At 35.8% G+C, this 27,169-nt stretch overlaps 1 protein-coding gene across 1 annotated transcript; it reads left to right on the top strand.

Annotated features, from left to right (window-relative positions):
* The first annotated feature begins 963 nt into the window (after window positions 1-963).
* Window positions 964-26,884, top strand: LOC132546746 (E3 ubiquitin-protein ligase MIB2-like). The gene is made up of 26 exons (XM_060210465.1): window positions 964-1,184; window positions 1,648-1,831; window positions 2,663-2,763; window positions 3,180-3,353; window positions 3,837-3,958; window positions 4,875-4,982; window positions 6,033-6,137; window positions 8,165-8,474; window positions 8,627-8,698; window positions 11,985-12,212; window positions 12,923-13,094; window positions 13,659-13,768; window positions 14,891-15,076; window positions 15,835-15,995; window positions 17,983-18,084; window positions 18,344-18,448; window positions 18,787-19,015; window positions 19,562-19,662; window positions 19,829-19,980; window positions 20,365-20,521; window positions 22,952-23,106; window positions 23,331-23,457; window positions 23,584-23,686; window positions 24,633-24,751; window positions 25,432-25,598; window positions 26,029-26,884. Exons 1-26 carry the CDS (start codon window positions 965-967, stop codon window positions 26,210-26,212), a joined length of 3,954 nt encoding a protein of 1,317 aa, XP_060066448.1. The 5' UTR covers window position 964; the 3' UTR covers window positions 26,213-26,884.
* The last annotated feature ends 285 nt before the right edge of the window (window positions 26,885-27,169 follow it).

Below are 27,169 nucleotides of genomic sequence, written 5' to 3'. Positions count from 1 at the left end.
ATAAACAGGAGATTGTGATAGGAGCCAATTAGTGTATAACAAACAGAAGATTGTGATAGGAGCCAATTAGTGTATAACAAACAGAAGATTGTGATAGGAGCCAATTAGTGTATAACAAACAGAATATTGTGATAGGAGCCAATTAGTGTATAACAAACAGAAGATTGTGATAGGAGCCAATTAATATATAACAAACAGAAGATTGTGATAGGAGCCAATTAGTGTATAACAAACAGGAGATTGTGATAGGAGCCAATTAGTGTATAACAAACAGGAGATTGTGATAGGAGCCAATTAGTGTATAACAAACAGAAGATTGTGATAGGAGCCAATTAGTGTATAACAAACAGAAGATTGTGATAGGAGCCAATTAGTGTATAACAAACAGAATATTGTGATAGGAGCCAATTAGTGTATAACAAACAGAAGATTGTGATAGGAGCCAATTAGTGTATAACAAACAGAAGATTGTGATAGGAGCCAATTAGTGTATAACAAACAGAATATTGTGATAGGAGCCAATTAGTGTATAACAAACAGAATATTGTGATAGGAGCCAATTAGTGTATAACAAACAGAAGATTGTGATAGGAGCCAATTAGTGTATAACAAACAGAATATTGTGATAGGAGCCAATTAGTGTATAACAAACAGAAGATTGTGATAGGAGCCAATTAGTGTATAACAAACAGAAGATTGTGATAGGAGCCAATTAGTGTATAACAAACAGAAGATTGTGATAGGAGCCAATTAGTGTATAACAAACAGAAGATTGTGATAGGAGCCAATTAGTGTATAACAAACAGAATATTGTGATAGGAGCCAATTAGTGTAAAACAAACAGAATATTGTGATAGGAGCCAATTAGTGTAAAACAAACAGAAGATTGTGATAGGAGCCAATTAATGTATAACAAAGATTACTCAGTACAGTTACTTTTTTTTCACTTCAGAGTCGATGAGCCATGTCAATCATACGCCCCTATAAAGGTTCGCGTGTGATACGGGGCCCGGACTGGGCATATGGGAATCAGGATGGTGGAATTGGTCACATCGGTACTGTAGTGGAGGCTGACCCAGAATCTCAGGTGTGCAGTGTACTGTGGGATTATGGGATGTTGATGGAGAACTGTCATGCTGGTGATGATGGGATAGATATACGTGTTATTGACACTGAAACCTCAGGTAACTGAATTATGTTATATGTTTATTTATAAGGGATATCATACAAAATGTTAATAGTAATATTTGATACAATTGTTCTTCCTGGTAGATACATCACATAATGTGTCTGGTTCTGTTACAATATAAATATGATTTTTGAGGTTAAGATTATTATGAGGGATTTTTTTCGTTGGAAATAGATTTGTTAGATGTACAATATTCATCCAACAACAAACCAACTCTAATCCTGTTAAAAAGTCGCAATATTCTGCTTGGATAGAGAATTTCTCTTTAGCTTGATCGGTTGAGCATCAGACCGGAAGCTGCAGGTCTGGGTTCGAATCCTAGCAAAGGCATTGAAATAAGAACGGCCTCTGATATATAATAGATACTATATAGATACCATGTTATAAGTCAATTTCCTGACTTCAAACAGAACCCTGGGCTTATTGCAGAATATTATTGATAGAATTTATTTTTGCAGATTTCGACAACAATATTCAAAAAGCCAATTGTGACACTTGTGTAAAAGAGAACAAGATCATCAGTGGATTTCGTTGGAAGTGTGTTGAGTGTAGCGACTTTGACATATGTAATCTGTGCTACATGGAGGGAAAACATGACACAAGTCACCACTTTATGAGGTTTGACAACAAACTTGCCCCTGTGTAAGTGTAAAATAACTTTCCAAATTCCATGTTCAGTTCTGTTTCGTTCATCAGAAGTAATGCGTTCTTATAGACATGAAAAAAACCTGGAATGAATTGATATAGAATCAAATTACTGTATTTAAATGATAAAAAAACCCATGATTGATCATAAGTTCACACATTATGTTACAGTTCAGTAAAACCCTAAATCAAAGCTTATTCGTGGTCCTGTAATAAGCCCATACCCTGTGGGTAAGAAGTAATATACTGGTCTGCTTAGGTTATAACAAAATGATGAACTGTGTAAAAAATGTTCAGAGTTCCTTCAGTAGATATTGTAATGTTATGACATTGACCAATGAAAAAACAGAACAATAGAGCGTGTTTGCTGTTGTTGAATTAATTAACACTGTTAGCAGGTGCAGCTGACAGCTTTCATTTGTTTACTTCAACTGTCTCTAGTTACTCTCCTGGTTCCGACAATCAGAACTTATTGCTGTAGATTTCATCACTCACCTACACATGGTGTGTCATATTGCTTTGCGTATTTGTCCATACCTCCATCACAAAGTTTTTATGACAAGTTGGCTTTTGTTCCAAGGCTATCGACTACACTGTACCTTACATAGCACACTATAAACATACATATTTTTGTAATAATTCTTTTTTGGCACTTAACAGGCTGAAAGGAATGCACTAAGAGATGAATTTCAGTAATTAAAGTTTCTGTATGTTGCTTACATAGCAATCCTTTTGGGTGCACAAATTCATCACGGCGGTAATTTGCTGAATATGATGATGGTGTACTTTTGACTGTTTAAAACTAAGCCTGTTTACTTTTTTTTTCAGATTTCCAGTACCTCCTAGGAAAAGGAGCAGGAGACTGAAAGTTTATAGTGTGATGCCTGGTGCTAAAGTAAAAAAGTCAAGACGGAAAGGAGCTGATTCAGGTGAATTAAGACGTGTCTTTCATTTATGTATTGAGTTAGGAAAATGTAGTCATTATATCTTTAATTTTTTAATACAGACACTGCATTGTGTGTCTGTGCATTATGGTATGTTTGCCTTCAAAGTTTTGTAACAAAAAATGCTGTAAATGCCATTATGAAGCAGTTGTCATGGTTATGATGATATGAGCTCACAGTAGTTGTGTGAGTGATGGCATGGACTGTCTGATGAATTCCACTTCCCTCTGGTGGATTTGTATAAAAGAAAAGTCAAACAATGGAAACAGTGGTATTTGTAAATATAAACTCTAAATTCATTCAGAAGTTTAATTTTTTGTCTGATGTTAAACACTGAAGTCTATTTGATAAACAAAATTATTTGAATGTTTCTCACAAAGTTTTCATAATCATTCACACAGAAATAGGAGAAATAACGACGGTTACAAGGATTGATAACACAATGAACCAAGAGATTACGGTGGAGTGGAAGTCAGGGGAGACAACTACACATTTAGCTGGCCCAAAATGTAAATTTGACCTTGTGTCGGCTCATCCTACAATATCAATATATTGTGACCATCTCCCATTGGCAGGTTGGTACACCTATTAAGTAATTTCCTTTTCACTTTTTGTTGTCCATTTCATTACAGTTCTTGTCTTTTCACAGTGACAGAATAAAACCATGTAACATGAAATAATGAAAATACAAAGTCAATGTTTAGGGACCTTAAATATTTAACAAAATGGCACATACCAGCCACCATACCTTGTCTATTTGCTTTACCCTTATTGTTTTGGATGGCATACGACTTGCCTGTTGTATATTTTTAGAAGAAGCTGTTGCAAAATGACCATGTTATTGCTAAGGCAATAAACCCAACAAACACATTGATCCACTTTCAAGACAAAAGGAATGAAAAATGTTGGAAGTATAACAAAGTCTTTCCAAGAACTAGGTACAATATCAAAGTAAATGAGTAAATATAATATATACATTTATTTCAGATCACAGGAATATCAAACGAGTTGTTCTGATAAGCCAGGATTTGTGATCATTCTGTTATTACTGTTTCTAGATTTTAATAGGATCCCAGATTCCTGGATTAATGTTGGTGACACTGTACAGATCAACCTAAATGTTGACACATTTAAAAGCTTGCAGAAGGATTATGGAGGATGGAACGACTCAATGGAGAAGGTAAGTGGTCATATAGGTATTCATCATGGACTGCTTAATGTAAGGTGACCTTCACCATTGACCTTGACCTTTTTATCAAGCTGCTCTTGGTGTCAATTCCAACAATGTTGTTTAAGAAATTTCTGACACAGTCTTTGACATTAAGAAGATCTCAGCATTTATTACTGTTTCATGTTTGTTTTGTAGTACTTATATATGATAATGGTTTGCATAGATTATCAAAGTAGATCAAATTTGACATGTCTGACCTTGACTCTTCATATGACCTTGACTTGAAACCTACAAGACACTTGAGGTCATTTTGATATTGTGCTATTTTCTATTATATTCTTTCTCCTTATAACATTCAACAAATTAGAAACAAAATGTTTGGTCTACCACCGTTAATTTTTATGGATTGGTTTCATCATCTCATTATTATAAAAACTCATCACCATTAAAAGAACAAAATTTAAAAAAAAAATTGGCCATTAAGTGATATCAAAAGTAGAACCAAAAATGAATTATTACATAAATATGAGACAGTTTAATTCAATCTTTTCTATGAAAAAAAAAGAAAATTTGACTGTAAGATGTATAATTGCTCTGGTGAGATAGCCACCACTACAAGGAGCCTCAAAATGACCCTTGGCTGTTGAATGGATGATAAAATCAGCAAACAATTTGTTACTCTTGATTTGCTGTTGAGATTTCCCTTCAACTTGATCGACAGAGCATTGTTCAATTGGTACACCAGACATTTTGGGTACTTTATCCATTTGTAACAAGAAAACATGAAAAAGTGAATTTTGTTGAAAAATTCTAGAAGTTGACATTAATAACCACTATGCCACTAATAAGCAGTGATATCACTTCTACCTCCTTTCCCCCCCCCCCACACACAAATGACATATTTTTATGGTATTTTGTATTACAGATATTGGGAGAGATGGGTACTGTATATGAGGTGGATGTCCTCAAGTTCAGTGTGTATTACACAGTGTCAGAACGTACATGGTATGTGTGCACCAATGCCTGTGTCAAGGTAAGTGAATGTGTATCATCTGTATTATAATAGACATGTGTCAAGGTAATAGTCAATGCATGTGTCAAGGTAACAGTCAATGCATGTGTCAAGGTAACAGTCAATGCATGTGTCAAGGTAATAGTCAGTGAATGTGTCAAGGTAACAGTCAATGCATGTGTCAAGGTAACAGTCAATGCATGTGTCAAGGTAATAGTCAATTTATGTGTCAAGGTAATAGTCAATGCATGTGTCAAGGTAATAGTCAATGCATGTGTCAAGGTAACAGTCAATGCATGTGTCAAGGTAACAGTCAATGCATGTGTCAAGGTAATAGTCAGTTAATGTGTCAAGGTAACAGTCAATGTATGTGTCAAGGTAACAGTCAATGCATGTGTCAAGGTAATAGTCAATTCATGTGTCAAGGTAATAGTCAATGCATGTGTCAAGGTAATAGTCAATGCATGTGTCAAGGTAACAGTCAATGCATGTGTCAAGGTAATAGTCAATGCATGTGTCAAGGTAACAGTCAATGCATGTGTCAAGGTAATAGTCAATGCATGTGTCAAGGTAATAGTCAATTTATGTGTCAAGGTAATAGTCAATTTATGTGTCAAGGTAATAGTCAATGCATGTGTCAAGGTAATAGTCAATGCATGTGTCAAGGTAATAGTCAATTTATGTGTCAAGGTAATAGTCAATGCATGTGTCAAGGTAACAGTCAATGCATGTGTCAAGGTAACAGTCAATGCATGTGTCAAGGTAACAGTCAATGCATGTGTCAAGGTAACAGTCATGGCATGTGTCAAGGTAACAGTCATGGCATGTGTCAAGGTTATAATTAATATCTGTGTCAACCAGAACAGAAGCTATTGACATATAATGTATGTCTGACTCGCCTTTACAATATTTGCATGCAATCTAGTGACAAAACTATCAAAGAGGAGACACTGGATAAAAGTAGTATTTTTCCTTAAACTATTTGATTTATGACAGATGAATTTTTACACTTTACCTCTTTATCAAAAACCAATTAGGAACTTAAGATATTAACTTTATATTTACTTGTAGATTTCTATACCAGAGGCAGGAGATCAGGTGAAAGTACTGGAGAACCAAGCCATAGTACAGGAACGCCAGAACAGACATGGTGGCTGGCGAGAAAATATGAAGGATGTATGTAAAGTATACTATCACATACTTCAGCAGAGCTCACTTACCCAAGTTCTAGTTGAATACTTACTTTCTACTTTCTAGCAGTCACTGCTTACCTGTTGTTGATGTGACCTTGAACTTGTGTGCATTATGAATAGAATGGTGTTGAAATGACCTTGAACTTGTTCACATTATAGATAGGATGGGGATGACATGACCTTGAACTTGTTCACATTATAGATAGGATGGGGATGACATGACCTTGAACTTGTTCACATTATAGATAGGCTGGCATTGACATGACCTTGAACTTGTTCACATTATAGATAGGCTGGCATTGACATGACCTTGAACTTGTTCACATTATAGATAGACTGGCATTGACATGACCTTGAACTTGTTCACATTATAGATAGGCTGGCATTGACATGACCTTGAACTTGTTCACATTATAGATAGGATGGGGATGACATGACCTTGAACTTGTTCACATTATAGATAGGCTGGCATTGACATGACTTTGAAATTGTGAACATTATAAATAGGATGATGCTTCTATAACTTTGAACTTTTGAAAATGAAATCACAAATTCAAAAACTTCTGGATGACAACATTTTTGTAGAGTTTAATAGTAAGATCTTTCAACAGACTACTGGCATACCTTCAACAGACTATTGGCCTACCAATGGTAACTAACTGTGCTGTTCTGTTGGCCAACTTGTTTTTGTTTTCTTGTAAGATGTAATTTATCAAAGAGTTAATCAAAACAGGTCACAAAGGTCTTACAAAGTCCTTCAGTCACTTTTAGATATATTGATAAGGTCTTGTCTTTGAATAATAAGATATTTATTGACCACGTCCATTGAACATATTCACCACAATTGGAAATCAAAGACACAACAGGCTCCTCAACATCAGCTACTTATGTCCTTTTTTTACAACAAAATCAACATGGACAGCTCTCCACCAAATATGTTAAGGGTGATGATTTCAATATCCCTTTTGAACTTTCCATTTTCTGATAGCAACAATCCTGCTTTCACAAACTATGGTGTTTACATGTGGCAGCCAATTCAATATTCAAGGGCCTGTTACCAATTTCATGACTTTCAGGCAAGACATTGTCACCTGACAAATAATTTCTAACAAACAGCTTCAAGAGATGCATGTTGATGAAAATTATGGAGAAGTTTTACATTACTTACTTGGATTGATTATGATTTCATGGTGGATTTTGTCAATGAAGTAGAAGATGCTTACTCTTCAGGAACACTTGGTCTTATTGTACTTTTTCAGGATTCTCTGTGTAAATCTTTCTTTTGTTCATATTTTGCTCTAGTTGGATTGAATTTCAGTTTTAAGTGTTATGTTCTCATAATGGTATTTCTATGTTATTAATGAAAAAGTGTTGATGTGACCTAGAGCTTGTGAATATTAAATAGTACAGTTTTGATACATATATAACATTGAACTTGTGTACATAATAGATAAGATTTTCATATGCTCTTATCATTGTGTTCATTATAGAATATGTTGATATGGAATTGACCTTGCATATATGATAGGTAAGAATTTGATATGACTTTGATTTGAATTTAAGAAAATTTGTTTATATGACATAGATCTTTTGTATGTTATAGTTAAGATGTATATATGACCAATTTGACCCTGTGTACATCATATATTACTGTAGATATGTCTTACCTACAATAGATTGGAGTGTATTGATGTGATATTAACTTTGTTAATTTGTACATGGAAGGCTGTAAAGACCACAGTGACTTTGTGTTATTGGTATTTACAACAATGTTAGACATTCTCAATGTGTGAATATAGATCAGAGTATATTGGTTTGACCTTGACCTATATACAGTAAGAATGTAGAAGTGTTTTACATACTCTTGTGTGGAATTTCAAGGAAGTTGTCTTTTCAATCAGGTACGGTATGTTTCATTTGAAAGATTACAGGGATGTTAAGGGCTAACGAAAAAAAGAATGATGCTGGAGAATAAGAGATATGAAATATACATGTATTCCATTTTGACAGATTCTTGGTAAGGTTGGTGAGGTAGAGAGAGTTGATAGCTCTGGAGATCTGACAGTGGCCTTTACTTCAGGAATTCACCTCCTTAATCCATCCTGTTGTATCAAGGTCATTGATTCTGATCAGCTCCCTCCCAAAACCAAAGACACAGAGACAACGAAAGCGGACAGAAGAATTACTGACCAGTCAAAAGTGAAAACAGGATCGCAGACAGAAGAAATGAGGGATAAACAAGAGAGAGATATGTCAAATGAAGGAAAGAAAACCTATGTGACTGTGGTTGATAAACAGGAAGAAGTGGACAGTGAAAAAGGTACTGGTCATTTGTAAAAGTCTATTAATTTTGGTCAGAGAAGCAATTAAAACAGAAATAAAGCCACTGTGTAAATTAATCATTTTATAGTATTTTAGGTATGGATAAATTCACTGTATTAAATAATGTCACTCTACTGCATTATTTTATAGAGCGTCCATATGAAGATGACGAGGATGATGGCATTGACTTCCTGCAGTGGCTCACCGAGACAGAGTTTGAGGGTCAGTACATACCATGTAAACAAAGAATTCATTTTTTACTATAACTTTGACCTTCTATTAAAAGTTATTTTTTCTGTTGCCCTGACATTGTATATAGTTCTTTAAGCATCTAATTGATGTATATATATGCCATGCTTGATAAGGGAAGGAACAGATTTTGCACAAAATTTTATCATCAGTTCGGGGCTGTTGCAGATATGGTATATATGGAGCACATAGTTCCTTACTTGGGTGATCAGGTAGTGTAGTGGTAATGCACTTACCTTTCACCTCGGCATTTACGGTTCATTTCCATGATAACAGGTATTGAGTCATATGGGTTTTCCCAAGGTACTTTGGTTTCCCCCTACAGTGAGACCAAGTTTACACACTTTTATCCAAACCAACAAGACTTATTGATATCAGTTGGTAGTGATGTGAAATGGATTAAAATCCATAATCGATTAGTGATCGTCATCCAATATACTTTTCCAAGTAGTTAATTGATCACATAATCAGCTATGTATGTTCGATATCCATAGAAAGTGAATGCATTCTCTCTGGTAATAATATTTTCTTTTTATATCTTTAATACAGATTACCTCACTTATCTAGAATTAATATTATATAGAAGAATTAATATTATTTGTAAAATGGCATCTTTATCATACATATATGATATATTATGGCTGTGTGTCAGACAAAATGTCTGACAGATGGCCATATAAGATTTTGACAGTAATTGTTTGTTGTTGCTATTTCTTGAGAAGTAATGGATGGGCCATTTTCAGACTTCATATGCAAGTTTCTCTTGATCCCTAGTTGGGCCCTGTGGTGTTTGAGGCTGATCAGTTCAATGAATTAGCTGACAAGTGGCCATCTTGGATTTGGACAATGAAAGTTTGTTATCAGTATTTTGTGGATCTTTCTCAAATTACATATATATATATATATATTCCCCTTAGTTCCTAGTTGTGTCCCTTAGATTTGGTGGCTGATCAGATAAACAAATTGGCTGACATGTGGCCATCTTGGTTTTGAACAATGAAAGTTAGTTGTCAATACTGTGTGAGAAATACTAGATGTATCTTTCTGAAATTATATATATCAGGCCTCAAATTTAATATTTTTTGTCACTTGCTGAAAACAGCAAGTGCCTTAAATTTGTACTTGCTAAAATGACTTTTTACTTGCTATTATCGCAAATCTCCGTGTTCAAATAATGTTTTGTTTTGTGATTTATAATGTATTACCTTGCTTCATCAAATATATATCAACATTATAGAAGAACTGCTTTGTCCCAATATCTACACTTTGAAAATCAAAACTCAAAACAATTTAATTCTGTGAAATGTTAGGAATAGACAGGCACTCACAGTTTGCATCTGATGAATCCACTTGCTGAAAAAAGCAAGTCATTATTTTTCCTACTTGCAATTCTTGGATTTCCACTAGCAAATAGCCAGTAAAAAGCCTTCAATTCAAGGCCTGTATATACATGTTCCCTTTAGTAACTTTTACCCTGTTGATTTTTGAACCGATCAGAAAACAGAAATGGCAGAGAGGTGATGATCTTGTTTCTTGACAATTGAAGATTTTTATCACTAATTCTTAATAACTAAAAGGCATTTTCCAGTTCAATATAATTAAGAACAAGAACAGAGGACAAGTATAGAAAAGAAAGGAAAAAATAAAACTTAAAGCAAGAAAGACCAATCGCAAATAATGATGGGTTAACCAGACTTGTCGATAAAACTTTTTAATTAAAGATAGAGAGTTTTTTCAGCAATTTCAGTCCCAAATAGTAACTCTGGAAATAACACATTTTTTTTTTTTTTTTTTTTGGTCTTGTTTTGGTTTTTTTTTTTACAGTAAATGTAATTAATACTCAATGCAGCAAAAAATAAATAAATAATGGACTTAAATGATTAAAGTCTTCCACTTTTCATTAATTTTCTCCCCTTTATTAAAAAACAGAAGAAAAAAAAACCTTTTAACTATATATCACAGGTTTACATGTAGATACACGTATATGTCAATGCATGAATGTATGAAGATCAGGGAAAACACACATTCCTGTCGACTGCCCCTGCCAAGAATCAAATCCAGTGTGGCATGTTATTGTGAAGCATGGGGAAAAAGACCGGGGTCAAAATACCATAAACGTATAACTTTTATTATAACTCCAGTGGAATATTCATGAGCACATATAAATTTAACATAAAGTGACATCTAAAAAGTTATTATTCAATCAGAGAAGCGAAACTGCATGACGTTTACAAGATGAAAATTGAAATGAAACTTATATCTTCACTAGGTACTGGATAGCTTACATAATTTGTATTATTTTTCACTAAAATGAATGAAAAAATATCCTTTGTTGATTACCATAAGTTAGCTTCCTTCAAATATTTTAAAAACAATGCAGGTTTTGAGAGGGAAAAAAATGTTTACAATAACCCTTCGTCGCACCTCATGTTGAACGTAACCACGGACTGCTCCCTCTAGAACGTTTTCTAGCTTTATCATCGTCCCTTTGTAAAGTCTAAAGGTATTCCAAACTGGACGGCAATCCTAAAAGCAGTTATTTTTAGTATCATTTCCTGAAAACGGTAAAACCTGAAAACCCACACAGGACTGATAAAACTGCTGCAGGTGAAACAGTGAAAATTACAGGTAATTAGCTGTTCTTAAACGTAAAATATACCGAAATATTTTGGAAATTTGATAAGTTGGTAAATAACACACCAGTAAGTATTTTTAGAATTGTTTGAATTGTCATTTTAGCAGGATTTGGAAAAGCGTAGTTTCGTTTCCTCTTTAGTTGCTACATATATAGCAAAAGAATCTAAAGGAATCGGGCGTTCTATATCCCAGTACACATCCATGTGAAATATAGTTATTATATTTACTGCTGAAATCAGAAACCAGGTAGATAGGCTCATATTTATTAATATTTGCAAGTCTCAAATTTCGGACTAGAGACTTCAGTTTCATTTTGCTTATTTCGCATATCCAGCGTAAAATTTTGGTCATAAGATTTTTGTAAACGAAATCTTATTACTTTCAGATATGATTGAGCAAAACCAGAATCTCCACTTTGTGAAAGACTTTCATACTTAGTATCTCCAGTTTTCTTGTTTTGGTCCTTTGACAGGTGCCAGAAACCTACGGAATATAATTTATGTTAGAATGCTCTCTTTTAGTTCTAAGTCTGTGCTATGATTGGTTACTGCAGTGATCTTTTGCTTTAAGCATATAGAACTGAACTGAACATCAGAGGAAGAAGTAATGTTTTGTGTTACAGAGATGATGGACCCTGGTATACGTGTTGTTAGAGGAAAGGACTGGAAATGGGGAGAGCAAGATGGAGGGGAGGGAAATGTTGGCACAGTTATTGATGTTGGGACCAAGGAGGATGGAAGCTGTCCACCAAGATGTGCCATTGTACAGTGGGACTCTGGATACAGAAATACCTACAGGGCTGGCTTTGATGATGCATTTGACCTCAGAATTTATGACACAGCCACAATAGGTAAGCTTCACTATAATTAAGACATAAAAATATGGATGACATATTTAAAATATATTGTTTTGCAATACATGTAGTACTTTGTTTACTGTAATATTTTAAAGATTGTAATTTCATTGCATATCAATAAGCATTCAAAATGTTGCTGAATATAACAAACTTATTAATATTCAGTTAAACATATTGATAATTGAGCCATAATTTCTCACAGCCCAGTTTTCTCCATCCTATATACTTCAAGGGTTATGCTCACTATCAATCTCTGCACCCCTGGAACTTATCATGGCAAAATTGAAGGCTCACTTGAAGTAATATGACTGGTTTAGAGCAGGTTCCAGAAGAAAAAAACTTGATAATCATGGGCTGATACGTTCATTTGAAGACTACAATGGAGTGGCACCCAATTTCAAAGCAATTACAACATACCCCTATATGACTTCTAGAATCTTTTGATATACATTAAATTACAACCAAAATTAGATCTTCTGACAAATGTTGTTTGGTCATCTTTTTTGTGTACATCAGATTAGATCAAACTGGTCTTTTTTTTTGGTCTTGTCCAGAATAGGTCACACATGGAATCTTTAATTTTGCCATGAAATGTTCCAGAGTTTTCTCTGTTTATGTTGTTATGGCTATTTTTCATACAACTAAAGGCATTTTGAAAATGTCACATCAGGTCTATGCTATAGTATGGTAATTGGTGTGTACAGGTATCAGACATCCATCTGTCACGTGCAGTGTATGTGAGGAATCTGACTTGATGGGGTTCATATGGAAGAGTGAGTCCAGACCAGACACCATCCTGTGTAGCACTTGTTACCATGGTGACAAGCATGATGTGAAACAACACTTTCTAAGAATCAACAAGCCAGGAGACACTGGGTAATTCAACATGTTGGCTATTCTAATCACATGAAGTCTATACCTTAACTGTTCTTGATATTATTATATGTATACGGAAAAACAATTAATCATTCCTTCCAAGTTGGTTCCTCATTGGTCCTTAACAGTTAAAGAACATAATGGTGTTCAACTGTCTGTCTAAAATCATACATTTACCTCGTACTGTTTATTATTACTATCTTACTCAAATTTTATCAAAGATTTTTTCCTTCTGCATATTCAATTTTGGCATAAATGACAGCAACAAGATGACTGCTTGGTGACTATGACAATCAGGAATGGTTATAGTGTACCTCTATTTCTCAGAAAGTAATGGTGTAAGTGTACATGACTTTTTATAGGACCGACTGGAGCAAGATGGCTGCAGGGTGGTCAGTTTTATTTTGGCAATTGTCTTTTATGACTGTTCTTCTGGTATGACTACAAAGGACTGAGAATAGATATAATATGGAGAATTTGTAAAATATATTTTTGTATGTCAGTTTTAGACTGAGACATGCTATACCTTTCCTGTGTTTTAATCATGGACAATAACACTTACAGAGTCCGTGCTAACAAGCGTGAGATGTCAAAGAAAGTAATCGCCAAAGGAGTGTTTGAGGGAGCAAGGGTGTCTCGGGGACCTGACTGGATGTGGGAGGCTCAAGATGGAAGTATGTCCACATCAGTACATATATTCTTGTAAATCCAAGAACAGTTATAATTGGTAAATCTTGGTACAGGTATAATTGGTAAATCTTGGTACAGATGTACTTGGTAAATCTTGGAACAGGTGTACTAGTTCAGTAAATTGTGTTACAAGTTTAATTGGTAAAGTTCTGTATATATGTACACAAGGTAATTATACGTGTACTTAGTAAATGTCAATTCAGGTATATTTGCTGAATCTCAGGACATGTGGAATTGTTAAGTCTTAGGACATGTGGAATTGTTAAGTCTCAGGACATGTGGAATTGTTAAGTCTCTGGACATGTGGAATTGTTAAGTCTTAGGACGTGTGGAATTGTTAAGTCTCTGGACATGTGGAATTGTTAAGTCTTAGGACATGTGGAATTGTTAAGTCTTAGGACGTGTGGAATTGTTAAGTCTTAGGACATGTGGAATTGTTAAGTCTCAGGACATGAGGAATTGTTAAGTCTCAGGACGTGTGGAATTGTTAAGTCTTTGGACATGCCTATCAAAGTCTCTTGACATGTTGAATTGTTAAGTCTCAGGACATGTGGAATTGTTAAGTCTCAGGACGTGTGGAATTGTTAAGTCTCAGGACATTTGGAATTGTTAAGTCTCTGGACATGTGGAATTGTTAAGTCTCTGGACATGTGGAATTGTTAAGTCTCCGGACATGTGGAATTGTTAAGTCTCCGGACGTGTGGAATTGTTAAGTCTTAGGACATGTGGAATTGTTAAGTCTTAGGACGTGTGGAATTGTTAAGTCTTAGGACGTGTGGAATTGTTAAGTCTTAGGACGTGTGGAATTGTTAAGTCTCAGGACATGTGGAATTGTTAAGTCTCTGGACGTGTGGAATTGTTAAGTCTCAGGACATTTGGAATTGTTAAATCTCAGGACATGTACAAAGGTGATGTGATAGACTTTGTTAACAACATTGTAATGCTTTTTGCTCTTATACTTCTTACTGTTAAGGTAGTTTTATTTTTTATGCTGTGATTTTTGTTTTGTCACAGTGGCAACCATTTTTATCTAATTGATAATTTATCATAGTGACCTGGAATAAGTCTAAATCTGTATATCATTGCCATCTGTTTTTGATTGGTAGATGGAATGGGTAAGGTGATTGCAGTGGTCAACTTCAGCCTGGATACTGACCGAGATGCTGTGGAAGTTACTTGGGATATAGGTCAAACCAATGTATATCGCCATGGTTACGATGGGAAGTTGGACTTGAAATGTGTCAAACCGGTGCCTGGTGGCACATACTACAGGGACCAGCTTCCAGACCTCAGTAAGTACTACACAGAAGAGATCCACTCCCAGACATCAGTAAACACATCATCACTGGGACCTTCTTCCAGACTTCAGTTAGTACAACACTACCAGAGCATATTCCAGACCTCAGTAAATACAACACTACCAGGGCCATCTCCTAGACCTCAGTAAATACAACACTACCAGGGCCATCTCCTAGACCTCAGTAAATACAACACAACCAAGGCCTACTCCTAGACCTCAGTGAATACAAAACTACCAGGGCCATCTCCTAGACCTCAGTTAGCACAACACAACCAAGGCCGTCTCCTAGACCTCAGTTAGCACAACACAACCAAGGCCGTCTCCTAGACCTCAGTTAGCACAACACAATCAAGGCCTACTCCTAGACCTCAGTTAGCACAACACAACCAAGGCCTACTCCTAGACCTCAGTTAGCACAACACAACCAAGGCCTACTTCCAGACCTCGGTAAATACAACACTACCAGGGCCATCTCCTAGACCTTGGTAAAAACAGCACTACAAGGGCCATCTCCTAAACATCGGAAAATACAACGTTACCAGGGCCATCTCCTAGACCTCAGTTAGCACAAAACTATCAGGGCCTTCTCTCAGACCGCAGTAAATACAACACTACCAGAGCTGACTCCCAGCCCTCACTAAATACAACACTACCAGGGTTAACATGTTTAGCAAAGATCATTAAAATTCAAGGATTTCTTGTTTAGATGATGAGAAAGCACTGATTCTATCACAATCTTTGTTTCCATAGAAATCAACTTAGATACGGTGCCAGCACCTGCAGCGAGTGTAAGTGAGGCAGGATCTGACCGACTGTTGGCTGGGGATGCTGTGAGGATTGGTGTGGATCCAGAGGTTTTACAGGCCATTCATAAGTCCGCCCAAGGCATGTGGAATGATTCCATGATAGATGTATGTATTAAGTTATAGTCAACACTTTTGTTACTGGAGAATAGGGTTATATTGTCATAACCTAGGCTGGATTTCTCTGTCAGTGTTGCTACTAACACTGTTTAATCGTGGTGATGATAGATAGAGTGAATTATACTGGAACTCTCATGTCTGTGCCTATTATGATAATGTGCCAGGATACTGGAATCGCCCTGTGTTACTTACATTATGTCTGTGGTATTGTCAGAAATATAGTGTTAATTGGTATGGTGGTGATGGATGGTTGGGAGGGGGTCATGAGGAAAAGGAATGATACTGGAATTTCCTCATCGATGATATCTATCTGTTACAAAATAATGTAAAATAATTCACCCAGTATCACGGTAACCATCCTCAATAATCCAGGGGGGTAACTCTCTCTGCACCTCTGGAACATTTCCTGACAAAATTGAAGATTGTCTGTACAACACCTTGTGGATAAAACAAAAAAAACTAGTTTGATCCTTTAATGTACATCACATGAATCTTGGGTTGGATAAAGGTTTGTTGTACTGGCTTTGAAGTTGGGTGTCACTCCTTTGTAATCTTCAAAGAAGGGTATCAGTCTGTGATTGGTAATTTGTTCTCCTGAACCCTGCCTTAGACAATGAAATAGCTTCGCTTGTGCCTTCAATTTTGCCATGACATGTTCCAGGGGTGCAGAGAGTGAACAAGATTGTAAATCCTGGAGTATCACTTAATTTGATCAATTTATTTAATCAATAAAGCTGGAAGGGATGTCTTTTCAGAATAAAAATTGACTTCGTTGACAGAGAATAGATGAATTTTAGTGATCTTCCAAGTGTTATTCTCTAACCGTTTAAAAATCCATTAAAATGCCTTCCTAGTCAGCAAATATTCAAGTATTCATTGACCTCACTAATATCCGTACTGAGGGGAGATGAGTATTGACTTTCGTGTAAAACAGGCCATGTTTCTATTAAACAGCATTCTATACATTATAGATTCATTTAATTATATATATTTCAAGCTAGGAGCTCAGAGATTCAACCAAATGACTATCCAAGGAGAGAGAATAAATGGAATTCATTTGAATTTGGGGCCAAAGTTTTAGATCTCAATGGTTTTAATAGCAATTTGTCCTGATGATGAATAATTCCCAATAACCCTGATACCATGGTTATACTTTATTTTCTGTGGTAATATTATATGCTTTCCTGTTTCTTTGGCATTGAAAAACAATGTATGGTATGGTAATATTTCATTCTGTCCTGTATCTGTGGTAATGTTACATTATGTCCTGTATCCATGGTAATATTTCATTCTGTCCTGTATCTGTGGTAGTGTTACATTATGTCCTGTATCCATGGTAATATTTCGTTCTGTCCTGTATCTGTGGTAATGTTACATTATGTCCTGTATCCATGGTAATATTACATTTTGTCCTGTATCTGTGGTAATATTACATTATGTCCTGTATCCACGGTAATATTACATTCTGTCCTGTATCCATGGTAATATTACATTCTGTCCTGTATCTGTGGTAATATTACATTCTGTCCTGTATCTGTGGTAATATTACATTCTGTCCTGTATCTGTGGTAATATTACATTTTGTCCTGTATCTGTGGTAATATTACATTATGTCCTGTATCTGTGGTAATGTTACATTCTGTCCTGTATCTGTGGTAATATTACGTTCTGTCCTGTATCTGTGGTAATATTACATTCTGTCCTGTATCTGTGGTAATATTACATTCTGTCCTGTATCCATGGTAATGTTACATTCTGTCCTGTATTTGTGGTAATATTACATTATGTCCTGTATCCACGGTAATATTACATTTTGTCCTGTATCTGTGGTAATATTACATTTTGTCCTGTATCTGTGGTAATATTACGTTCTGTCCTGTATCCATGGTAATATTACGTTCTGTCCTGTATCCATGGTAATATTACATTCTGTTCTGTATCCGTGGTAATATTACATTCTGTGGTAATGTTATAGTGTATTGGTAAGATTGGGGAAGTAGTGGTCCAGTCAGGAGAGGATGTGACAGTCAAATTTGATGTTGGTAGCTGGACATTTAAGGAGATGGCCCTGGATAAGGTAAGTATACAGGTCTGGAAATGATTTGTAAATGTACAAATTTTAATGATGGCTTTTTGGATATTTAAATACTGGTTTGAAGGTGTCATATTTACTCTGCTACATTGTTGGAATGGCTATAAAAACTGAAGCGAGTCGATATAATGTTACTTATGACATATAAATTCTTTGGCTTTGTTTGATTGAGAAAGAAAATGGAACAGATTTAGATAAATAAGGAATTGCCAAAGCTGATAAGAATGATTCATTATATGTTAAGGTAAAGCAGCTGAAGAAAGGAGAGACGGTGAGAGTGAGGGATAATGAACAGGAGGTCAAGGAGCTCCAGAACGGACATGGCAACTGGGACAGTCAAATCAGGAAGGTAATTTCCAGTGGCAGATAAGGTAGCCACATTGGATGCTGAATATTAAACTAGTTTAAAGATATTGAAATCATTTATTTATATACTGATAGCACTTGAATGTTCCATTATCAGGATAAAGATTTACACATTTATGAAATATTTTGACAATGGTAAAATAGAAATAAATTTTGTATATTTTATATGTTTTGTATAAAATTAAGTATTTCAGGACACATTTTAGGTTAGTCCTACCATTGATCTGTTTCCAGGCATGTCATGTCAGAAACAAGAATCGTTTGGCTGTTTACCTGTTGTCTGAGGTGTAGTGTATAGCTATACAGCATTTAAATTTTCAGACACTTGGAAAGAAAGGAAAAGTGCATTCCATAGATCACTATGGTGATGTCAAAGTGGCTTTTGGCTCTATGAAGTTCCAGTTTAATCCAGCAGTCCTGGACGCAGCGGATGGGGAACCTGACATACTGACTGATGACATACCACAGAAGACTACCCCAGATACCAGTGTGACATTGCCTTCTCCAGCTGCAGCAGTCGCCCAAAAAACTACTCCTGTCAAACAACAAGGTAGAGTTTAGTTGTAAAGGATGCTTTCACTGTTAATGTAAAATTAAATTTATTTTTTAAAATCACCATCATAATTATTGTCTGGTAAAGGTCATTTGTACTCTTCATTGACCTTGTCAAGGTCGTGTTTCTAGTCATGTGATCATATCATTGTTGGAATGGGTGGCCGGGTGGCGCAGTGCTAATGCACTCGCCTTTCACCTAGCCGACCGGGGTTCGATTCCCGAAACGGACATGAAAAGGTAAGGGGTCACCTGCCCGACCACGTGGGTTTTCCCCGGGTACTCCGGTTTCCTCCCACAATAGACCCCTCGCGCGCTTACATCCGGGCCAACAATTGTGATTAGTATAAGTTGACATAACTTGTTTCGCAATTGTTGTAAAATAAATAAAGTTTATATTGTTGGAATAATATAAATGTTTCGACAATGAGATTCCACATTCAACATGTCACTGTGGTTATTTCATAGAAATGCTATATTACTGAAATAAGAATGAATCCACAGAGATAAGCTGATGTACAGGATTCATACTGACTTATTACAGAAAAGAAGTCTTCAGACCAACTTCTGGCAGAGCTGGAGGAGGCAGTGAGGGAGGGGTACTCGGACCGTGTCAGGAACATGCTAGAGGAACATGTCTACCTGGTGAGTACCTAGTGTGTATACTTAATGGGTGCTCATACATCCTCTGATTCTTTTCCTTGCATCAATTTAATCATTTTGAACCCTGAAAGAAATATTTTGAATCCTGAAAGAAATATTTATCAAAAGTTGTATATTACTTAAAACTCATCTGCTTTCCTGTCACCAGAGGGATATGGGAAAGCCTCCCATGATTATTACAGCTTGTGAGCTGGGCCACACTGAGGTAGTCAAGGAGCTGGTCAATGTCCACTGTAACCTGGATGTAAGAAATGACAAGGATGCGTCTAAAAGTGATCCATTGTTGACAGCGGTGAGAAAGTAAGTATCAGTTTCATGGCTTTGTTACAAACAAGTTTAAAAGCTGTATGTACATGTATTTGTTATATCCTATCGGTAAAGTAAAGGTTCAGAATGTTAAATCCTTTATTTTTAGACAAATGGTTTTCATGATTTTTATCTTACACAGAATATTTTATACTATGTAGTTGTTCATACAAAGATTATCTAGGATTTCTAAATCTTTGATTACGTGAAGTTTAAATACAATCATGGTTAATTAGGGCAACATGACCAATAATTTCCTGTTTGAGACTTTGAAGCTGGAGATTTTCAGTTTTCCAGTTTTGATCCTGAAATATGTAACAGACAACTTCTCTATCATGTATTATTGTGTTTTTTTTTGTTTTTTTTTGTTTTGTATAGGAAGCACCGAGATGTGGTGGAGGTACTTCTTAATGCTGGAATAAAGAAAACTGTAACCAACAGAAATGGCCAGACAGCTATCCACATCGCCGTCCAGGAACGGGATTTACAGATGTTGACCATTCTACAACAACATAAACTGGACATTAACAAAAAGGTGGAACAAGGCATTATATTCACATATGTATCTATATAGTCAGTAGAACAAATGTTGGGTTTGAATGATCATAAATGCAGCTGTGATAAAATCATTGGTGATGAGTCAAATTTGGTTTTAGATGTTTTGAAACAAATGTCACCCATTTAAAAAACAATGAATGATTGACCCCACCAATAGCTGCCTCTTAGGCTTGTTCTGGAAGGAAAATGCATTGTGTACTAAAAACAAGTAGTAACAAAAGATAAAAAAAACATCAGTAAGAAATGGTTTTATGTAGGATTTGTTCAGTAAGAAATGGTTTTATGTAGGATTTGTTCAGTAAGAAATGGTTTTATGTAGGATTTGTTCAGTAAGAAATGGTTTTATGTAGGATTTGTTCAGTAAGAAATGGTTTTATGTAGGATTTGTTCAGTAAGAAATGGTTTTATGTAGGATTTGTTCAGTAAGAAATGGTTTTATGTAGGATTTGTTCAGTAAGAAATGGTTTTATGTAGGATTTGTTCAGTAAGAAATGGTTTTATGTAGGATTTGTTCAGTAAGAAATGGTTTTATGTAGGATTTGTTCAGTAAGAAATGGTTTTATGTAGGATTTGTTCAGTAAGAAATGGTTTTATGTAGGATTTGTTCAGTAAGAAATGGTTTTATGTAGGATTTGTTCAGTAAGAAATGGTTTTATGTAGGATTTGTTCAGTAAGAAATGGTTTTATGTAGGATTTGTTCAGTAAGAAATGGTTTTATGTAGGATTTGTTCAGTAAGAAATGGTTTTATGTAGGATTTGTTCAGTAAGAAATGGTTTTATGTAGGATTTGTTCAGTAAGAAATGGTTTTATGTAGGATTTGTTCAGTAAGAAATGGTTTTATGTAGGATTTGTTTATTGTTGGTGGATGATTTCTCAATCACACCAGCGACGAGAGGCCACACACGAAAGATCGTGCTTTCCCAAATTACTTAATATTATAGATACATATTCAGTAATTGTCTAGGGTTACTAATCACACCAGCAACAAAAGGCCACACACGAAAGATCGTGCTTTCCCAAATTACTTAATATTATAGATACATATTCAGTAATTGTCTAGGGTTACTAATCACACCAGCAACAAAAGGCCACACACGAAAGATCGTGCTTTCCCAAATTACTTAATATTATAGATACATATTCAGTAATTGTCTAGGGTTACTAATCACACCAGCAACAAAAGGCCACACACGAAAGATTGTGCTTTCCCAAATTACTAAATATTATAGATACATATTCAGAAATTGTCTTTAGGTTCAAATCACACCAGCAAGGAGAGATCACACATGAAAGGTTGTGCTTTGCAAAATTACTTAATATTATATATACATATTCAGCAATTGTCTGGGCCTTCTAAGGACAGGATAATCTTAGTACTGGTTTTGTATAAGATGATCTTGTATTGTATGAAAATAATGATGATTTGATGGAACACCACAGCTGCATACAAATCTCACCTCCAGGGCACTGGTAGACCCTATCATCCTGTTCCTCACGTTTTGACCCAAATGTATACCAAGGTTAACTCTGATGTTGAAGCAACTTTACAAAAAGTAATGACCTACTTTTAAAAGAGACATTCTCCAGATCAAGTCAAACTATAGCCCTAACCCTGGAATCAAGGGCTTTGATGTCAGTGTTTGTGGCCTAGATTAGTGTTTAATCGTCTGATATTACACTGTTCTTGGTGCATCGTGAAATATCTCTAGAATGCTAACATGTTCCAGTTTTATGACTGCACCTACTCCAACTAAATCCTTGTGTAGTGAAAATAGCATTTCAGGCTCATGTCTGATAACTGTATGTGGTTTGTGATTTACATCCACCTTAGTAATCTTAATGTATGCTTCAGTTATATCATTGCCTAATTGTTTTTAGATTTATAAATTACCAAAGCATGAATTAGTTTAGAAATATTGGCGGAGTCATTTGAACTGTATTTTGGTTGCCATTGCTACCAGCGTTACCATAGTTATTCCACTTAGCAACTGACATTGTTTGAACATAATCAGTGTAATGGGAAATAGACATAGTCTATGTAGATTTTTCTTAATGCACTGAGATGGACATATTCCAAATGAAGCACTGATATGCTGCTTGGAATATGTCTGTATTCTATTGTGTTCAAAACACCGTAAATACAGTAAAAATGCTGTTCAATCCTTATTCAATAGTTTAGTGCTACTACTATTTTGTAACAAGTTTCTTAGCAGGAAATAGAATAGGAAAGTCTAATTTTTTTCATGTATGAAATATGGCTGTAAGGGTTGTGATATTGTTATAGATATAATGTATGATGATTGAATTAGTGTAAGGTAACCATGGTGACATGTGAGACATGTAAGGAAAGATTTGAACAGCGTTATGGTTGGCATGATGTCATTTGTTGTGTGATGCTTGTTGTAGGACAACCTTGGGGACAGCGCCATCACGGATGCAATATCTACTGGCGAAAAGCGATTTATTGACATGGTGGTGGACTGGCAGGGCATACAACTGAATTACTTCAACCGACGCAGCTTCTCTCCACTTCACTTTGCAGCTCGCAAGGGCGAACTCTAGTAAGTCAAATGAAGAAAACTTGATACCAAGATGAACTTTCTGGTTAAATCTTGGGAACAATTAACCTCCAGCAAACTTGACATATTTGGCTTCACCAGTTATTCAATTGACACAAGCGTTAGTTGTAGACATGTCCTGCATATTCAGAATGAAACAGAAAGTAAGTCCTTAATTAAAAATGTGAGATATATAACTGAAAAATATTTACTCATTTTTTTCATAGTGCTGTACGGAAAATTCTGCAGAAGGACCCTAGTCTGGTCAACATCCCAAAGAATGACGGTTTCACAGCGCTTCATCTGGCTGTGGGTCAGGATCATGTTGGCATTGTGCAGTTTTTAGTGGGCATGGTCAGTATATATTCTTTCCTGTCTTAATCTGTGTAAAGAGATGATCTTCAAAACTCGGTGAACTTCGCAGTGTGTATCAAGTAGATGTTACATTTCACATTAATGTTACTCCGTTTTCCTCTGTAGCCTTCGACAGACAGGGAGGCAAAGACCAGCAAAGGTTTGACCCCTCTTCATGTGGCTGCTATCCACGAGAGTGTGAAAACCATCAACCTATTCTTAGGACTTGGTAAGTAACCGTTATGTGTCAGTTTCTGCTTCAAGATCCAGGAGGTAGATTTTTAGGTCATCTGACCGAAGGGTCTGATGACCTATTGCGATCGCCTTTTGTCCGGCAACGTCCGTCATAAACATTTTCAACTTCTTCTCAAGTTCTACATGTCTCATTGAGCTGAAACTTACCTGAAACTTACCTGAAATGATCGTGAAATGATCGTGACATGATCCTAACCAAAGTTTATTAATTTCGGGTTGGTCTGAAATCCAACATGGCCGCCATCTTGAAAACACATTTTTGACTTCTTCTCAAGTTCAGGATTTGAAGTCTTGTATTTTATGTCAGATGACCGTTAAGGCCCATGGGCCTCTTGTTTCTTTTGGTAGATGACTGTTAAATAGAACATCTTGATAAGGGGAAATACCAGGGAAGTTTCACTAAATATGTCATCTTGACTCCAGGATCCTTGTAAGCAATGACCTTGTTGATTTATATATATAGTCTGGTGTGGAAATGTACAGGTTCTTATGAATAAATCTAATACGTCCAAATTTCCAATCTCCTGAAAAGATGGGATAGGAATAGAAATGGCCATGAAAAGCATAAAATCTCATGATAGAACTCCATTAGTTCAAAAATTATTGGAAAAATACAATCTTAAGGGGAACTGTGATTGAAGAGATTTATCTTTACTTGTTCAGAAAAACCAAATTTAGTATTTGAAATTTGTTATTTTAAAGCTAAAGGATATTATTCTGCATCCTGGTACAAAAAAGTACTTAATCTGGGGAATTTGAATTCTGGGTAATTTCATCTGTACATACAGGTCCACTGGCCTGACCAATTTTGATGGAGTTGTTTAAATTCAGTATTACCAAATGAAACAAAAACATATTTCTTGCTGTCCTGGATGTTTTTATTTTACCAGTTCATATGTGATTGTAATGCTGTATTGTAGAAGATGGAACTGAACCAGTTTCCTCCACACAACCCATGGTAGACATAGACAACATCGATGATATGGGTAATAACGCCCTCCACTTGTGCCTCAAGGGAGATGACTCTGATGGTCAACAGGTATGGTTTGAGCTCTGTCACTAAATGTTACTATTACTTTTGGTTTGTTGGTGGTGTAGTGATAACACAACGATTTTCCTTTAGATGATGACGGTTTGGTAGTGTATCATCTGTCCATCCACAAGGGCCATGTAAGACCCTGTGCTCACGTCCCTTTGCGTTGATAAGGACTCCTCACTTACTGTATAAAGCGAAATGTTAATGGAAGCTTCTACATTTTTAGCCCAATGTATTCCTTGGAAGGTGAAAAGTTTCATGGCTATCACATAAGTACACATACAGTTACTTAATCTTAATCGTTACATTTATTTGTCTACAGCCACGACATGTATACATATTTGTCCATAGCCATGACATGTATACATATTTGTCTACAGCCGCGACGTGTATGCACATTTGTCCACAGCCGCGACGTGTATGCACATTTGTCCACAGCCGCGACGTGTATGCACATTTGTCCACAGCCGCGACGTGTATGCACATTTGTCCACAGCCGCGACGTGTATGCACATTTGTCCACAGCCACGACATGTATACACGGCCAGTATTTTGTGTTTACATTAATTTGAAATGACTTGTTTTACAATTTTTGTAAAGTTTATAATTGAATGTATAAAGATATCACTAAAACATCTGTTATTTCAAAAGATCTGACTAAAATCAGGATTTTACCTTTACAGCAGTCCTTACCATCTGAGGAGAGCATACGGCGACAAATCGAGATCGCTTTGAAACTGATCCATCGTGGGGTTAAGTACAATGCCCCCAACGTTGAAGGGAAGACTCCGCTCGAGATTTGTACCAATGAACGAGTGAAAGAACCCATCCGCAAAGCCTTGCAGGAAAAGTGAGTGAGACTTAGGTGTGATTCATGCTTCCTATTTTCCTCTTGTCAAAGCAGAATTTTGAAAAATTCAAGTAATATGTTGGACAATTAAATAGTAACTAATCCTTTTGAACAATGCATCTGTTTCTGAATTCTTCCCTGGTTTGTCCAGTTGCAGTCAGCTGTTTCTGAAGAGACTGCTCCAGTGTAGTACTGATATCAAACACACTTTGAGTTTCTACTGTTGATTACTGACATCAATAGTTTTAATCCCTTACCCTTTTTTCCTTTTCACAGTATAAACCTAGTTAACAATTAGTGCCTATGATTAGTGGCAAGTGTTATTCTAAACATACCATATAAATTGTGTTATCTTGTTAATAGTTCAATGCTTACACTTTTCCACAAAGTGTTCAGAACTCAGGAGTGACAAAGTGTTTTATATTTACAGAGATGTGAGACACAAAGCACAGCCTGTCGCAGTCACCTCCATTACGTGTATGTCGTGTGATGAGGATGAAGCTAGTTACCAGTTGATTCCCTGTCTGTGTTACATCTGTGTTGAATGTGGGGGTCGTAAGGCCAAGAAGTGTCCTAACTGTTCCAAGGAGGTCCAGAGTCGTAATAAGCTGTAGAGAACTATCACCACTATATGTGGCATCTAAGGAGCTTCAAGCATAATTCATAAACTGTGTTAAATACTTATTCTGATATAATTGTACAATGATCATATTACATTTCTGTATCTTTTACACAATGAAATGGTTGCCAACTTGTCAGAAGAACTTATGTGAAATTAACATGTGGAATGCTGTACCCGAAGTCTTTGTTTCAATAAGGTTTTCAATAGTCACCGTAACTTTGATAAACACAGAAGAACAAGAGCTCTAATTGGACTATTCTACCTGACAAAAGTCTTTGATAAGACCTACCTGTCCTACCTGTCCTATTAACTAAGAGACCCCACAGGTTGTTTCCCAGAGGTAATTTCCATGTTAATGAAGTTGTCATGATGACAGATCAGTAACACCCCAAAATATCTTCATTGTTGCTGATATGTTTACGTCTTAAAGGAAAAATGTATGTAGGTATAGATTGTTTCATACCTGTGAAGTATTTAGGTAATAGTATAGAGAGATGATGTCCATTTCTGGACAGGTCGATTATACAGTGTATTATAAATGGGAACATTATCACTTCATCATGTTTGTCTGCTTCGAAGAGTTTACTTTTCAATGTATTTATGTCACGCATGTGCATTTCATATTATAAATTTTTAAATAAAATCTATGTTTCAATCTTGAAAACCGTTTTTATCTTTTGCCTACAGTATTATGCACATATAAAGTGTGAGTAGCAAGAAATATTATGGGGCTTAATTCACTGTCAATAAAGACAGGTTGAAATTAAAACGATTTAGACAGTAAAAGGTATACATTATCTGTTATGTAAGCTGACACGGTAAACATTATCTGTGATGTAAGCTGACACAGTAAACATTATCTGTGATGTAAGCTGACACGGTAAACATTATCTGTTATGTAAGCTGACACGGTAAACATTATCTGTTATGTGAGCTGACACGGAAACAT

Source organism: Ylistrum balloti, unplaced genomic scaffold (assembly GCF_031769215.1).
Source record: "Ylistrum balloti isolate Yb309-2 unplaced genomic scaffold, AGI_CSIRO_Ybal_v1 Utg369912, whole genome shotgun sequence".
Classification (NCBI taxonomy): Eukaryota; Metazoa; Mollusca; class Bivalvia; order Pectinida; family Pectinidae; genus Ylistrum; species Ylistrum balloti.
Note: the sequence above shows the minus strand (reverse complement) of the source record. Positions and strands in the feature narration are given on the sequence as shown.

Bases quoted from the DNA above. Each gene is read 5' to 3' on its own strand.
- LOC132546746 (XM_060210465.1), top strand. From the start codon at position 965: ATGTCAATCATACGCCCCTATAAAGGTTCGCGTGTGATACGGGGCCCG. The intron at 13,769-14,890 runs GTATGTCCACAT...TTTGATTGGTAG, and splicing joins GTGGGAGGCTCAAGATGGAA to ATGGAATGGGTAAGGTGATT. The intron at 25,599-26,028 runs GTGAGTGAGACT...TTATATTTACAG, and splicing joins CGCAAAGCCTTGCAGGAAAA to AGATGTGAGACACAAAGCAC.